Source organism: Talpa europaea (genome assembly GCF_964194135.1).
Source record: "Talpa europaea genome assembly, chromosome: 3".
Lineage (NCBI taxonomy): Eukaryota > Metazoa > Chordata > Mammalia > Eulipotyphla > Talpidae > Talpa > Talpa europaea.
In genome coordinates, this window is record NC_140069.1 from 1562292 (window position 1) to 1579264 (window position 16973).

Consider the following 16973-nt stretch of genomic DNA (forward strand, 5'->3'; position numbering starts at 1 on the left):
CTGTGCCCTCTGGCCTAGGAAGTGTGACTTGAACATGGAAACAAGGCGTGGCTAACTTAGGCACTTCAGTCAGCCGGGCCCTGCTCCCATGCTGCTCTCTGCTAACGTGCTCCAGCCTGTCCCCGTCCCCTGCTCCCCACCCCCTGCCCACCTGCACCATCACCTCTGTTCCGTGCAGGCGGGGCCCTGGCTTCCCTGCTGGCCGGCCCTACGCCCTTTCCATATGGGGTAGCGTATGTAGAGACCCCAGTGTGGGGGTGCAGCTGGGCCCAATCACATCGCGCCTCTTCTGGCCTGACCCCGCCTTCCCAGTCTTCACGGTAAGTGGTGGCGCTGGCTATGCTGCGCCGGTGTGTGAGTCCACGTGCTCGTCCTCGGGGTGCAGTTGCGGTGGGGGGAGGGGCGCTGGCCACCACAGCCCTCATTTTGTCACTGGAGAATTAGACGCTGCGCAGAGACTGGGTGGGCCTTTTGCCCAAGCGGGGGCTGAGGGTGCCCCGGCGCGGCCTGCCTCTCCTCCAAGGGGGTGGAAGCAGAGCTTTCTCTGCTCGCTCTTCTGTGCCTTTTCTGGCTTGCTCGCCATCTCTTCCTGAAGCCCCTTTTCTGTTCAGCACTGCCTGGGGTCGGAGTTCATGCTGCTGAGTGCCGTGTTGTCACGGGGGCGTGTAGGAGGTTCTGGAGCCCTGGCCGTGGTGAGCAGCCTACCCGTGGAGCCTGGAGACAAAGCCGTGGCAGAGTGGAGCCTGCTGGGAAGCAAACAGGCATCAGGGAGCAGATAGCCCCGGGTTCCCAGCTGTGCTCAGTTCTTGTCATCAGAAGCCAGCGCCCCAAGGCTTCCCGGGCTCTGCACTCTCTGTCTCCCTAGTTTATGGGGAGTCACCCAGCCCCGGGGCCGGGGCTCAGGTGCTCCTGCCACCCTCAGGCGTGTGGCCTGTCCACTCACAGATATCCGGGATGACCTTGGCCAGCTCTCACTTTGAACGGGGTTTTGCAGTTTTTTTAAAGTTGCTGGTACAGCTTGTGGAGTATTTTTCTGTCCTGCTTCCTCAGTGTGAGTTCATTACTCACTTCTGTTTTGAAGCTAAGAAGTCACACCTCCTCGGCCCCTCAGAATCCGCTAAGCTGATTTTATTTATTTATTTATTTTCCAAAGATTTATTTATTTATTTATACAAGCACTGGGTACAGTCAGAAGCACGGGATGGCGAGAGAATTCACCAGAGCCGGGAGCAGAGCAGGTAGAAGGACCGAAGTACACTGCTGAGGGGAGCAGCGGGCGGCAGGAGAGGTCTGCGCGCCATGTGGGACCCTCCTCCGGTGGCCGGGGAGCAGCCGGGGATCGAACCAGTGCTGCAGAGGCTGCGGGCAGCTTCGCAACCCAGCGCTCAACTGCTGCACCACTGGGGAGGCCCCAGAATCCGCTAAGCTGATTTTAGATGAATCTAGCCACCTCAAATTCTAGTCTGGATGTATTTTCTAGACAGTTTTTATGCATATGTAAGCTTCCCATGAAAGTATCAACGGGGCAAAGTGTTTGGGTTCCTCTAGGATAGTTTTTAACAGACTTGTTTTCAATGTTGATCGAGATTTCTTTTTTCCAAAATGATTTATACTCCATCAGAGCAATCATTTTACCTCCTAGGTCAGATCTAGGCCAGTCAGATGCCAAAGGCGTGGCTATCGCGGGAGCTGGTCAGATCCCTCGCTGGCTTCAGAGCCCCTGTCAGTTTGTGAACAGGAGTCAGCCAGACGGGAGGAACAGAAGGGAGGGTGAGATTAGCATATTAATCAGCCTGACTGCTGGCCCCTTTCTCCTCCCCCCCCCCTTCCCTAAGGGACTCCAGACACCCAGGCCCAGGCTCCCCTGACAGGCTGCGCTCCTCTCTCGCTCTCCATAGCTGACTCTGGCCAGGATGGCCTGTGTTTCAGTTCTCCGACGCCAGAGGTTCTCTGACCAGGAATGCTGCTAGAAAACACCACAGAAGGAGCACCTCCTGGGTTTGCTTTAAGCTCTGAAAAAGGGAGCACACAGGGGAAGCTCAGTCTTGCTAGTGAATCAGACTAACTCCTGAGGGAGCGATGAACTGGGGCTTGGCGCACGCACTCATGGCCTGATCACCAGGGACCGAGTCGATGCTGCTGGATCTGCTGGGCCACAGCCCGCAGCAGGTGCGTCCGCATGGAGAGGAGCGGCTGCAGCCCCTTCCCGGCGTGCTGGGCTACAGGTATAGAACTCCCAGGCCTGCGCGGTTACGTCTTATTTTAGTTCGTGGTTTTGTGCTAAAAAGTGGATAAGAGTTTTTCAGAATTTATTTCAAATAAAGTTAAGGAAAAATGGAAGAGGAGAGGGTGGGGGTTTGCAACGACTGCATGAAACCAGTTCATGTTTCAGCCCGTGGATGGAAGTGCTTTTAAGGATGTGCATTTGAAGTGAGTAACCTGGCTCCTCGGGCTCTCTTCTGCCTCCCTGAAAATTTTGTTTTATCTTGTGTTTTAATTAAGCTCACCATGTTTTGTGATTTTTTTAAATAAGTCTTTCTTAACAGTTTTTAACTTAAATAGAATGACGGGAAGAAAGAACAGCATGAATCTTCTTGCTTCAGAAATCGGTCCTTGCTCACCTGTGGTAAAGACCTAGTTGCCTTTGAAGTGCCGTCTGCTGAGGGGGTGCCGCGGGGTTTCGGGCTCGGCCACTGAGCAGCGTTCCGCTTTCATGTTACTCGGATTTTGACTTGTATAAAAACATACGTGTAAAGTGAGGCGTTTTCACTGAAACATTGACGATGGCACTTGGGGAGTCTGTTAGGAGGCCGTGCCGTCACGTGGCCCCAGCCTGCCCGAGGAGGACACTCCGAGCTCCTCTCCCAGCAGCAGCCGGTGGGCGAGCCACGGCGGGGCCTCGGGGAAGACGGGGCCCGCCTTACTGCGTTCGTGTACTTGGGGAGGGCTTTCAAGGAGGGCCGGAGAGGAGCCAGGCTGCTAGGGGAGCCGCTGCAGGCTGGCCCGGCTTGGGGTGCAGGTCAGGAGGGCTTCACGGGCAGCTGTGTGAGCCCCAGCACCAGCTCACTCTGAGGTCAGTTTTCGTTTGCTAAGTTGTCGTCACCTATTACATCTTTTATAGGTCTTTACATATTTCTAAAACTTGTGATGCTCAAGCGCTCAGGGCTTCGCCATCTGAACGGGGCATCTGTCACCTTATTCCATAATGAGATAATCAGAGTAGAGACTGCTGACTGAAGTTCAAACTCTTGTATTTCAAAGGGTGTTGGTCTGGAAGCTTTTTAAAATTAATTGCACTTTCTTACCTCAGCACGTAGGGCACAATTGAGCGTGATGGGAAGAGCTCAGAGAGGCAGGGTTCTTGACCCGTTGAGAATTTGGGTCTTTCCTAGACTTGCTGGGGTGGTGTGAGGCTGCTCCGTGGCTCCTGTGGAGGAGGCCCCACCGAGCCAGCAGCAGTGGAGTGGCAAATAATCAGCTGCTGGATTTTCAAAATTTCGAAGTGACTTCAGAAACTTGGGAAGATGAGAGAGATTTTAGTGCTTTTGTTCATCCCAGAGCAAGTGGTCACAGCAGCTATTTCCCAGCATGCATGCCGACTACTGGCACAGCCTGGGAGTAGAGACACTGCCGCTGAAACGTGCGCTTCGGCCGAGGCGGGGTCGGGTAGAGCAGCACTCCGAGGGAGACGGAAAAGGTGGGTGCAGCCACCGGGCTCGGCTGTGGGGCCGGGCCAGGCCGTCTCGTCAGATAAAAAGGCTTTGAGTGTTGAGGAGGAGGCTGTGCCAGTGCTAAGGAACTTGTCGCCCTGTCTGGGTCCGGGCTGAGCCCCCTGCTTCCATGTGATGGCGATCATTGGGGGCAGGCCCCCGGCAAACCTCCTGCTGGCCTTCTCGGCTCACACTCTCAAACCAGGACAGGGCGGCAGGAAACCTTGTGCTTTATGTGGTTAACTTTTGCCCTGTGGTAAGGACAAAGTCGTTGGTGTAGCAGTTGACTGAGTCGGTTATTTTCAAGTATAAAACTTCTTTTAGGTGAAGACTAAATAAAAAACTCAAGTCCAAAGAAAGTACAAATCTCAGTTTGCAGGTCGACATTCTACACCTCACATTTGATTTTATCAGTCACATTAACCTCAAAAACCAGCCGTGTCCCAATTTAAGAAGACTTCAGAATGCTTATTAGAGCAGGCTAAAAATAATGGAGCAGACCTATATTTGTATACGTGGAACTTTATCCCGTTCTGAGGAGAAGCCAGTGGGGAGCTTTAGGAGGATGACGTGGGGTTTAGCTCTCGCAGAGTCACTGTGGGAGCTGCGTGAAGAAAGAGGGAGACGGCCGGGAGCTACTCCAGTGGCCACGCAGGCCTTTCAGCAGCCTTAAAGCACTCGTCGTATCTCCTGTGATACAGTTGATTGAACTGGTAATTTGGGGTGAACCATCCATCTTAGAACCCCACCCACAGAGGGCTGTATTTTGAGTGTTTAAGCAGATGTGGCTGTAGCCTGGTTGGCTGTGGTGACCTCCGCCCCGAGGTCATCCTCAGCTCCATCGCGGGTGTGAGGGCCGCAGCCTTTCGAAAGACGGGCCTGAGAGGTGGAGGCTCGGGGGCCCGAGCCGACGGGCGCATGTCACTGGCGGCTTGAGGTTAGGTCTGCTTTCGACCGTCCGGTGTGTTGTGGCTCTGGGCCGCGTGGTTGAAGCCACGCCTCTTCGTGTCAGTATTTCAAACCCCACCAGCCCCTTCCCTGGTCGCTGTGCGGGCCGAGGGTCCTCCCTTCTGTGCCCCGTGGCCTGCTTCTCTCTATCGTGATTCTCACAGGCCTCTGACACTCACTTTGCCCCTGAAACCGGCTTCTCCCCAGATCCTCCCCTGTCTTTACACACAGGCCGGGCCCCACCCCTCTGTGTTCACGCCTCTTGACCCCACCACAGGGTGCAGTGAGCGCCTCTTTTAATCCTGATGATTCTGCCGCCAAAGTGGTTCTGCAGTTCCTCCCCTTCTCTCCCGGCATCTCTGCTCAGGGCCGCTGGCGTGGCCCTGCGGGGTAGCTCCCAGCCCGCCGTCACCCTCTGTCCTCACAGCCGTGCTTCACGCAGCTCCCACAGTGACTGTGAGAGCTAAACCCCACGTCATCCTCCTCAAAGCTCCCCACTGGCTTCTCCTGGGAACGGGATAAAGTGGCTGCACAGGGCCTCCAGGCCTCTCGCTGTCAGAGTTGCGGTCACTTGACTTCCCAGTGCCTCCAGCGCCTCGGGCTCTCCTGCCTGCTCCCAGCTTCTCCTCCTCTGCTAGCTCCTGTTGGGCTCAACCTGAACGAGCTCTCATCCCCTCAGTCTCAGCCGGCTTCTCCATACTCCCTGCCTCGCCTTCTCTTCTGGCCTCAGATGCTCGAGGATTGGTCATGATCTCCTCTGGTGACTGTCTTTGTGGCTGGGGGTGAGCTTCCCGCCGTCAGGGGTTTTGCCAGGCGTCTTCCTGCTTGGCAGATGACGAGTGAGTCAACTCTGAACATTAGCCAGTCCATACGCCCTGCGCTCCCCTACTCCCCCACCCCCCGTAGCAACACAGGTGGGTGTTCTCTGGACAGGGGGGTCTGGTGCCCGGGCCTGAGAGCCCTTGGGAATTGCCTCCCTGGTCCCCTGGCCACCTCTGGGACCCGGCCTCCCAACCGCCCGCAGCGGGGGGAGCTGGCTGACTGGGGGGACGTGGTGGTCATGTGTGTAAAGAGGTCTCGTGAACATGTTACCATCATTTTAACGTGCACGCCGGAGACCTGTGTGTCCACAGAAGCAGCCCACAGGAAGGCCTGCCCAGGGGAGGGCCGAGCTTTAGGCATGCCCAGCCAGGGGCAACTCAGGGTGCCCATGCATGGGAGGCCCCCCATGAACGCAGAGCAGAGCCCCGTCTCTCTCTTCCTGCCCAAATGCCAGAGTGTGGTAGGAGAGACATCACCTCTCCACTTGGGACTCCCCATTGCCTCCCCTGGGCTCTAGCGCTCTCCCCCGTGAGCTTTCTGGAAGCTCCCTGCTGGCCAGCCCCTTGCTGCCTTGGCTGTTCTGCCCACAACTTCCCTGTCCTTCCTAACCCAAAGCTTCAGGATCCAGGATCCAGGGCCCGCCCTGCTGCGGCCTGCCCCTCACAGCTGGAGCCCCGGCTCTGCCCAGCTCTGCCCCCACCCTGCAGTTGCTCCTGCGTCCTGCTCTCCTTCCTGGTCAGGCCCAGGTCTACTGCTTCTTGAATCGCGCGGTCTGACACCGTACTCGCACCACGTGGTAAGAGAAGCCCCTGACCTGTGGAGTCTGGGCCCTGCTCTCCAGGGCCTCCTGCTGGCGTGCTCCGGGCAGCGTGTCTGCTGCCCTGTGCGCGGTGAGGCTGCTGGGGCTGAAAGCTCGGGTCCTTGGGGGGGAGGGGGGTGGCTCCTCTTCTTAAGTCTTCCCCCTGCCTCTGAAGATGGTTGTCCTCAGTGCTGGCCCCACCTTCTTGGTTTTGGGGGCCTCATCACCACAGGGCCAGCACATCTGGTCTGCCGCTGTCCCTCACTGTCTTGGCCAAGGGGTTGCCTGTCATACCCACAGCCTTCTTCGGATGCTGCTGCTGTCCTCTCTCCCTGGCACCTCTTCCCCTCACAGCGCCCCTGAGCCCCTGGGAACCCGGGCCGGTCCAGCTTAGCATTCCCGAATGTGCTCTCCCAGAGGCCTCATCCCCCCCTTGTTTGACATTTGCGTCCTGGTGGGTTCCTCAGTGGTGTGGATGTGCTTGCCTGGAGCGCGCAGCAGGTGTGGGGGAGAAATGTGTTCATGGTGAAGGAAGTCCGTGAGGGTCATTGGGGTGTCTCTGCAAAGGGGGACTGGACATGGGGATGGACAAGGGGTGAAGGAATAAAAGTCGAGTGGGCGTGGCTGGAGCAGTTCCGGGAGGGCCTGGAAGGGTCCCCCCACGCAGCTTCTGTCTTGAGCGCAGCAGTCTGGTGAACCCTGTAACATCACCACCCCCGCGCCCCCGCCCGCATCAGGGGGGCACAGGCGCCTTTCTCCATGCCCAGCGCTGCGGCTCGGGCGGTTGGGCAGCGACTCTGGCTCCCACAGTGCTTCTCCGCGCGGGCCTGGAGCTGGGCTGGGCTGCGGCAGCACCTTGCGCACAGGTGTCCCCCCCTCCAGCGCCGGCTCCCAGCCCAGGAGCCCCCTCTCTGCCGTCTGTGAGGTTCCTGTTTGGGTGGTCTGCTCCCTGGCAGAGCCGTGCTCTCCCCGGGGACCAGGCCCGCACCGGTGTCCGCTCTCTGCTCGCTCCGCGGCCCCCCCCACCAAGTGGACAGGGTATGGATCAGTGAAGTCACCCACCTTGTCTGCTGGGAACAGCAGAGGCTGATGTCCCCACAAGCAGACAAGACGGGGGAGAGGCTTGGGTGACAATTTTAACACCTTTGAGCTCTTTCTAGGGCTTTTAAAAAATAACACTCATCAATCTTTGATTTCAGATTTAAGTGTAGTTGCTGAAACTGTAAGGAATTTTAAATTTGACAGCGTTTGGTATTTCTTAACTCTCAGTTTTCAGTTAAAGAGAAAAATCTGGCGGACCACAGTCACCGCTGAGCGCTGCGTTTGTGTGAATTTTATGTTGTCCCAGGACTCAGGATCTTCGGGTTATGCTTGGGTAGAGATGATCTTCTGTAGCTTCTTTAAATGATAAGCGTTTTTATTTTTGTCCTGTTCTTTCTGAAAAGCTGTATAAAATGAGTCCTACATGAAGCAGTTCACCAAGTTGGATGCTGAAAGGAAAGAAGTGGTGGCGTATTTTTCCGTCGAGTAAAGAATAACCCTTTGGCACATTTGGGCGTTCCTGTAGCTCTGCTTCATTTTCTGTGTCCTTATTCTTAGACATCTTGGTGCCTTTTTTGTGCCAGCTGTTGGCAATCCTCAGCTGAAGTCCCATCAGTGGCCGCGCGTTCCTCACGAGGACGTGGTTTGCCTGCGCAGTGCAGCGCTTTCGTTTCCCCTCGCGGCGTGCGGGAGGCCTTGGCGTGGAGGCCTGGATGTCACTGGATGCTCTTACAGGAGAATTTTTGGTTTTTAAGTTTAATTTTCCGGTTCTCAGCCTACTGTGTAGAAAGGGATGGTTGTGCTAGTTTGTCCTGTGGCCTTGCCATACATTTATTTCTTATTCCAGGTAGTTCATTTGAGCAAGTAGAACCCCCCCCCCCCGACAATCTATAATCATGTGACCTTCAAACAAAACCTTTTCTCTCCAGGCTTTCTCTCATATCTGTGGTGTGAAGAAGTGGGAGCGGGGTGGGGTGGGGTCCCGTCCTTGTTCCCACCGAGGAGGCGCCTGTTCAGGGCCGCTGCTCGGCCAACGCGCGTCCTGGCTTGCGCTCGCGTCCATTCTCCGTCAGACTGCAGACCTTCTAGTTCCTCGTTCCCTGGAGACTTTGCTCTGTTTTTTAATTCTGTCATGAAAACTTGTTGATTTCTGTGAGGTGCTTTTTCTCTGTTAAATTATATTTTTCTGCTTTTTCTTTTTTAATATATAATGTGCTCATTTAGCTCTTGATTATTAAACCAGCCTTGCATCCCTCAGATCAACCCCGCGTGATCAGGGTGTGCTTGCACACTGCCAGTGCAGCCTGCGGGGTTTTGTCTAGGAGATGGAGGCTGTGTTCACAGGGGTGGCAGCCTGTGCTTTCTCTTCTTGTTACCTTTGTCAGGTTTTCATATCAAGTATTCTGGAAACGCGAGTTGGAGAGCTTTCCCTTCCGTTTTCCGTGTATAGGATTAATGTGCGGAAAGTTCAGGACACCGTAATCTGCAAGTGACAGCAGTGGGCCGTGGCTCCCTTTGGGGCGGTGCTGATCACACAGGACGGAAGACGAGGCGCTGATGGCGTGCCCACGCCTGCTGGTTGGCGGTCGGCGGACAGAGATGCACGTGCACGTCTGCACGTAAAAAGCCATTGAGTTGCTAAGATGCGCATTTTATACTCCAGACACAGCTGTATTAGACTACAAATGCCATGGAACATGCCATGGAACACTGCCTTTCTGAAATCCGGCATTGTTCTGTTCTGCAAAGGGAAAATAAATACTTGAGGAAACCGGGCGCAGCCTGGTCTAAAATGTAGCATTTACTTACAGTGCTTAAAATACTGTTTCTTGAGGACCAGCCAGTGCAGTTAACAGTTGTTAGCATGGGAAAATCTGCATGTTACATGCATCATAAAGTAATACAGCATTAAATTTGCTAGGGAAAATGCAGACAAAAGCTTATAGTAAAAAGAAGGCGGTTTCTAAGACTTCTGGAGCGAACAGGCGACTGAGGCTTGGTGGTGGAAGGATGCCGACGGCGGCACACAGGCTGTTGGTGTGGATGGGGCAGGCCCCTGTGCCTGGGAACTGGGCAGACATTCCAGAGACACCGTCATTTGGAGCCAGACTTTCTGTCGCTGGCCGACGCTTTAGGGGAGGGAAAGGACAAACTGGAGCTGTTGCCGCTCCCGCTGTTGGAGTCCCAAGTGCCTTTGCTTGGGACGGCCAGAGGCATTGGGCTGTTGCAGGAGAAAATGATTTTCTGACACTGCTTTTCAAATCATGGTGCTTTTAAGGTTCTACAAATTTTATTTGCATTTTATCTTGAGGCTTTTTTGTGTTTATTGTTGTTTAAAATCATGTATTGATTTGGAGATGTTTATGTGGACACTCCTTACGTTTACACTGGCCAGAAAGTGTCGTGGGCCACGTGAGTAGTCCAGAAGGGCCTGGGGTAATGCCAGCTGCCACCTCTCCGCCTCTCCCCGGTCAGCTTTGTCAGTAACCCTTTTTCAAACAAGATGCCATGGGAATACGTTACTTTCCAATGTAAAAGCCGTTCTGTTCTGTAAAGCTGCGAGTCACTGAGGAGATAACATCTCCAGACTACTGGAAGTCTTCCTGCCCACCTTTCCGGGGTCGCTGGCAGGGGCGTGCTGGGTGTGTTTCAGTGTAAAAAGACACATTGTTTTTTATGGGACAGGGTCTGGGGGGAAATTCTAGGGGAACACTTGTGCTTCATTGGGTGCTGGGTTCAAGGGTGCATTTCAGACATAGCAGCTGGGATTGGGGTAAGATGGGGCTTTGTCTCCTTTCCAAACAGGGACTCGCGGGCTCTGCAGGAAGGCAGGGAAGATGCCTTTTAGGCTAAGGTAGGACTTTTGATACTTTGGTTAAATAGGAGGCCTGACAGGATTTGCATTTTGGGTGACCCTACGGAGGACCCATTCTTGACTTGGAGGGTGCTGGTTATCTTCTTTAGACTCTGTCGCCATCTGTTGAAGGACACAGGGTGTGCCCCAGCTCACAGGGTAGATGTTACTGCTTGCACTTGACAGGAGCTGCAGTGACTTGAGAGTCAGGCAGCGGCCAGTGGGGAGCATGCAGGTCCTGAGCCCCGGAAGCAGCGCCTCCGCCCCTTGTCCAGAGCCACGAGACCCTTCCCAGACGCCCCTCCTGCGGCTCGGTTACGTGGGCTTGGTCTTCACGGCCCTGCCTGTGCTGGCCCCAGTCTTGCCCGCAGCAGGTGAAGAAGTGTCTCCCTACCCCAGGGAGCCAGCGAACCAGTGAGGGTCTTGAAGCTGCAGCATTGGAAAGGCCATTGTGATAAGTTCTTTTCCCCACTGGGTTCTCTGCATATACAGTTTTAAAATCTTTATTGTGGAAATTTCTGGTAAAACCATACATTGAACATTCTTATACTCAAAACTGGCGGTTAACTGCAGTTAAGCAGGCTTTTTCTGTCCTGGGCACCCGGAGTCCTGGCGGGATCTTTTCCCTGGCCCTGACGAGAGCCTGAATGCCCTTTTCTGAGGACACTGGCCCAAGAGGAGAGGCAGGCGCTGGCATTCTGGACTTCAAGCCGAATGGACGCCTGTGCGCGCAGGGAGGCCAGTCCTCCTCAGCACAGGCCCTTGGCTGGCAGCCTCTGTTCTCAAAATGTAGGGCCAAAAGAGGGAGTGACGAGAGAGCGGGCCACAGACATGAGCAAGGTGAGCAATTAAAATCCCAGCATAAGGCACCAGAGACCTAAGAGAAAACATCGCACCCAAAAAGGACAGATTTTAAAGTACATTCAAAGAACAAGCAATTCAAAGGAGGAAAGCAGAACTGCACCCGCGGGAGCTTGTGGGCCGCCTCAGGGCCCGTGGAGGAGGAAAAAAGCAGGGCGGTAACTCGGAAGGCCCAAATCCAAGCGGTGCGAGTTGCAGAAAGAGAAAAAGGATGAAATCAGCAGAGAAATGATGCAGGGACACTTCCTGGGTCAAGGCGCCTGCGAGGAGCCGGTCCTGCCCCCTCAGGGCCTCAGCACACATTCGTGGGCTGTGATGCCAGCATCTGTCTAGTAACGTGAGCGTAGGAGGTTTTGGTTAAACCTTACCTGAAAAACCCAAATCTCGCATACAGTGAAAAACATTAGGGCAGAGACAAATTTTACACCCGTCTAGTTGTTTAGGGACTCACCTCAGCGTTATTACTCAGATTCTTAGTAAATCTTCAAACCTGGCAAGTCTTGTTTCCTTTTTTAATTTTTCTGTGACAGTTTGCAGCATGCCTTGCGGGCACGTGGGCGGGCACGCTGCAGCATGGGGAGGGCGTCTGGGGGCGGGCTCTAGGCAAGGTGTCATCATGGCCCTGGCCTTTCTCCCTCCCCCACATGTGGTGTTTTAGGGAGCGTATGTATCAGATACTGGGGTGAGCCGGGCATCTGCACAAGGTTGGTTGTGCCTTGCCCTGGAACCACCCCGCACCTTCCTAGAGAAGAAGGGCAAGGCCCCCAGAGCCCTCGAGAGGCTGCCATGCCATGGCTGGGCCTCGGCAGCTCAGCAGCTGTCCCTGGCCCACTGCGCCCACCATGCTCCAGGAAGGCCTGGACTCTTGCCTGCACGCTGGCTTGACTGGGCAGCCTGGCCTGGCAGTGGCACGAGAGCCTGTGGTGCGAGCTGGGACTCTGCAAGGATGGCCAGCGGGTTAGGGCAGCACCCAGCTGCCGGCCAGGACTGAGCCAGGGTCAAACGCAGTGTGGGTACCCAGAAACCCAAGTGGTGTGCCTGCCTTTTATTTCTAAATTTCATTTTTCTAAAAACTCCTTTTCGCTATATTTTACCAAAGTATTGGTCTATGACAGGCCAGAAATTAAAACGATTATGGTCCTTTGCCTGAGATAATTTGAGGGGTGTGTGTCTAAACCATGTTAAAAGCACTTTTCATTGTAATTGTTTTTATTTTCTCTTCTCAGATAATTTTTTAAATTTTATTTTTATTAATGCATACAAGAACTGGGGTGCAGGCCAGAGGTGCGGGGATGAGAGGATTCACCAGAGACAGAGTGGGGAGCAGAACAGGAGGATCTACTAAAACACACTGCTGAGGGGAGCAGCAGCGGAGACAGGAGAGATCCGGGGTGCCATGTGGGTCAGCTCCTTGGCTGGGATCGAACTCCTGCCGCAGTGGCTGGCCATAGCTTCATAGTTTGAGACTTAACCCCTGCACCCGCAGGGAGGCCCTTCTCTGATAGTTTTCTAAAAAGGATGTTCTGCAGTGTACACAGGTAGATCCCTGGGATGGTTATGTCCACTGGCCCCAGATACAGAGAGGCTGTAGGTAAAATTCAGCCCCCTGATGGCTGCCGCCCCGTGCTGAGAAGGACGAGGACAGAATTGGCAGCCCCGTGGCACCGTGATCGTGGGTCAGAAGCACACCTCAGCCTTGATGGGAGCGGGAGGCCAGTTCGGGCACCAGCTCCTGGCCGTGAGGCTGCCTTGAGGAGGTAGGTCGTTCCTATGTCAGGGTCGCGTCCTCCAGGCCAGCCTCTTGCCGTGCCCCCTGCAGGAGCCACTGAGCAAGGCCAGGGCTGGGACAGAAGGGGCCAGACTGAGACTTTAAAACACAAATGGGATTTCACACATTGGGGAAGCATTAAACTAAACAAATCACATTCTGTTGTGGAAATTGCTTCACTCTGATAACATTTTGACAATGGTTTCGCTTTTAGAATGTTCTGGCCTGCTTTTAAAGACTGGAGAAGGATTTTTCATTGACTTGGGGCTGCAGAGATCTATTCCAGTGTGTCTCTGGTGGCTTCGCTCCCCCTTGCCGTACTTGGTGTCAGCGAGTGGCTTCTCATCGCTGCTCTGAGCCCTGACCGGGCAATGTGCTCCGGTCACCCTGCTGCCCAGGCGCAGAGCAGGCCAGCTGTTGAGAGTTCCAGCGGCTGACCCTGGCTTGCCTGCAGGCCTCATCTCTTGTCTCCTTACAGAGCCTGTGTCTGGTGGTGGCCTCCTTCCTCCTGTCACGCCCTTTCCTTTCTCTCTCGCCTCTGGCGTAAGACTCTGAACATGCCGTTTTGGAAGTGGTGGCAGCACCCCTACCCTGCGGAGGTGACTCGTCCCCACCGGTGTTTGATTTAGGCTTAATGTGCGTCCTCATCATCATTTCTTCCTGTGTCTCATTTGCTAAGAGGGGTTTGTTTGTTTGTTTTTAAAGATTTATTTATTTAAGCATACAAGAACTGGGGTGCAGGCCAGAGGTGTTGTGTGGGGGTTGAGAGGACTCATCAGAGACAGTGGGGAACAGAACAGGTAGAGCTACTGATATACTGCTGAGGGGAGCAAGATAGGAGAGGTCTGCTGTGCCGTATGGGTAGCTCCCGTAAAGGGATTGAACTAGTGATGCAGTGGCCAGCAACAGCCTGACAGCGCTGTCTTTAACCCCTGTGCCACTAGGGAGGCCCCTGATTTGCTAAGAGTTTTTTGGTTTTTTTTTTAAAGATTTATTTATTTTTATACAAGAGCTGGGGTATAGCCAGAGTTGCAGGAGGGTGAGAGGATTCACCAGAGACAGAGCTGGGAGCAGAACAGGCGGATGACTGAAATACACTGCTGAGGGGAGCAGCAGGCACGACAGGAGAGGTCTGCCGCGCCATGTGGGAATCTCCCTGGCTGGCCGGGAATCAAACCCAGGCTGCAAAGGTTGCGGACAGCCTCACAACGCTGCGCTCAACCTGCTGCGCCACTGGGGAGGCCCTTTGCTAAGAGTTTTTATCTTGAGTGGATGGTGGACTTTATTAGATGCTCTTTGTGGCTATATTGAGATGACCGGTTCTTTCTGAAGGTACTGTAAGTTACAGTGATTACTTTTTTTTTTTTTTTGGTGGGACCCTCACTGGTGGCCGGGGATCAAACCGGCACTGCAGAGGCTGCAGGCAGCCTCGCAACCCAGCACTCAACCGCTGCACCACCAGGGGAGGCCCTACAGTGATTACTTTTTAAAAATGAAGACTTTGAGCACTTTTAGACTCACAGCAAAATTGAAGGGAAGGTTCAGAGATTTCTTGCATACCCTCCCCCCCAAACAAGCACAGCCTTCCCCGTTGTCCACAGCCCCACCCAAGTGGTGCCTTGGTCGATGTGACTTAGCGTCATTGATGTCACAAGGTGCCCGCAGCCAGTGGTGGAGGCGAGCTCCTCTGGGGGACAGTGCTGGCCATCTTCGCGGCGTCACCCGGAGTGTTTCCATGGCTCGAAAACCCCTCTGTGGTCTCGCGGGCCCCCTCCCCTCAGCCCTGCGCCCACGCTGCTGGCCTTGTCCAGGCTGTGGTGTGGAGATGGACTCGCTGTCTGGGTCCTTTGCAGGTGGGCTTCTCTTCCTCGTCAGCACGTGGCCGGCCTCTCCGCGCCGAGGCTGCTCCGCTATCCGGGGCCTGCAGCCTGAGTGCACTCCAGTCTTCAGTGCCTCGCTGCTCACAGCTTCTGGCAGTTTTGAATCAGCGTCTGTAAATATTGCTCTGTGAGTGTGTGAGTCTCCTGCATGCCTCAAGTAACCGCCTCTTGGTTATAACTTCTATTTAAATGCTGCTTGACAAAGTGCTGTTGCTGCGTGGAGACGTCGGTGTGAGCAGGCCCCGCTCCGGCCCTCCCTGGCGTGCGCCTCAGCGGGCTTTGAGTCGACATCTTGCTGGGCTCAACTTGGGACATGACCTTATTCATTCTCTGGAAGAATTTCTGTGAGATTAATATTATTTCTTCTTTACATTATTGGAAGAATTCAAATCTTCCTTTGCAGAAAGAATTTTAATTGCAAATTGTCTTTTTGCTAGAGTAGGTCTGTTTGAATTTTATATTTGATGTTTCAGTTTGGGTCAGTTGTACTTTTCAAGAAATGGTGTGTCTGTCTTAAAATTTCATAATCATTTGCATAAAGCTCATTATGGCCTCGTGTTACCCGTCTTCTCTGTTCTCCGATACCAGTATCCTTGCCGTTTCTCTTCCTTGACCAGGCTTGCTAAGGACCTATCAGCTGCATTATTCTTGTCAGAGAAATAACTTTTGATTTTGTTCAGCTTCTTAATTGTACTACTAGGTAAGGTTTTTCTGTTGTTGATTTCTAATCTTAATGACTATATATGCAGGTGTGGATTTTAACTTAAGCACACCCCTGTCTGCAGCCACAGTTTGGTTATTTCTGTGCATGCCCCACTCAGTTCTTAATACTTCGAGTTCCTTTTTGGCTAATGACTTATTTGAAATCTGTTGCTTAAATTTCCAATAAGGGATTTTCTACTTCTCTTTTTGGTTAGCTCAGTGCTGGATCGAGAACACACTTGTGTTCAGTAGACCTCTGATACTTACTGACTCACCCAGCAGCAGGTCAAGTTCAGTGAAGGCTTCACGTGTGCTCACAAGGATGCGTCGCTGCAGGTGGGCGTGGTGGTTCTGTGTCCACGCAGCCTGGCTGTTAGGCGCTCTGCCCAGTGCTTCTGTGGTGGGGTGACTGCACTCCAGCCCTCCCGCCCCTCCCCACTTCACCTGCCCCACCTGTTGCCCATCTGACGGGCCTCCCGTTCCTGCTTTGTGGGGCTTCTGCACATACACTGCGCCTGTTGTACAAAAGGGAGCCCGCTCAGCCCCCGACTCTGAGCTTGTTTTGAATTTAGCAGGATATTCTGGAAATCACACTTCATCCGTAATAGAGATTTCCCTCCCCCCATTTTTAATGAAATATTTATAGTACTCCACTGTGGGAATTTGTACTGCAGTGTTCTCATTTACACACTTATGAAAGGGCATTTAGGTGCTTCCCAATATTTTGTGAATTTGCAGTGTGGGGGCAGGACAGAACACAGTGCAAGTTTTCTGATCCAGCAGACCGGGTAAAGGAGGAGAGAGTCCTGGAGACCTCAGCCGGTTTTCAGGCTTTTATTGGGATTGACCAGGCACGTGGCAGGCAGGGGTGCTGGGGGCCGGGAAGCTGGCAGGCTCCCAGCCCCCAGCAAGTCTTCACTCTATGTGGGCTCTCCGGCCTTCTCTCACGTTCTCTCTGCTCTTCTCATGGCTCTGCTTCTCTCTCAGCTTCTGCTGGCGTCCCTGTGACACCGCCCTTAAAAGCCCAGTCTCAGCCAAGGTGAATCCCATCTATGTATGCCCACATCCTACTCCAGGTGCCGCCATCAGGCATGCATTCGGGACCACAGGGTTCCATCGTCAATCTTAATGGCAGGAGGGCAGAAAAGCCTGATACTTTTACCTCACCCTACAGCAGTGAACTGCGGTAAACAACCTTATGCACATGTATTTTCCTATTGTGGTAAGTTGACTTGCAGGATCACTTCCTCGAAGTGAAGTTGCTGGGTCAGTAAAAAGGCTCAAGTAGGTTTAGGTGTTGCCAGTTAGAGAGGCCACCTCCCGGTGTTCCTGACGGGTGTTTCCTTCTGACAGCTCCTCCGGGAGCCCTGCCTTGTGGGCCGGGGCTGAAAGCGCCTTCTCTGAGTTTTCTCCGTGGAAGTTGTAGTCTCGCCTCCACTGTTCACGCCTGGAAGCAGCTGTCCTTGCTGCCGCTATCTGGCCTGGCCCCCGCTGGAAGCAACGGGCCTTGAGACCAGGCCCCCGCCCTTAGCCTCCCGGCTGGTGACTACTCACTGAGCCTTCGTTGAATGGACAAAGGACTCGCATC

At 54.0% G+C, this 16973-nt stretch overlaps 1 protein-coding gene across 1 annotated transcript in view; it reads left to right on the plus strand.

The window, feature by feature from the left end:
* Positions 1 to 2179: 2179 nt before the first annotated feature.
* PTK2 (protein tyrosine kinase 2) overlaps positions 2180 to 16973 on the plus strand; it is a gene marked incomplete at both ends in the record, with an annotated part of 128773 nt that continues 113979 nt past the window's right edge. Inside the window, 1 exon segment of the mRNA XM_084229832.1 lies at positions 2180 to 2225. Within this exon segment, the coding sequence (XP_084085958.1) occupies positions 2180 to 2225 (46 nt within the window).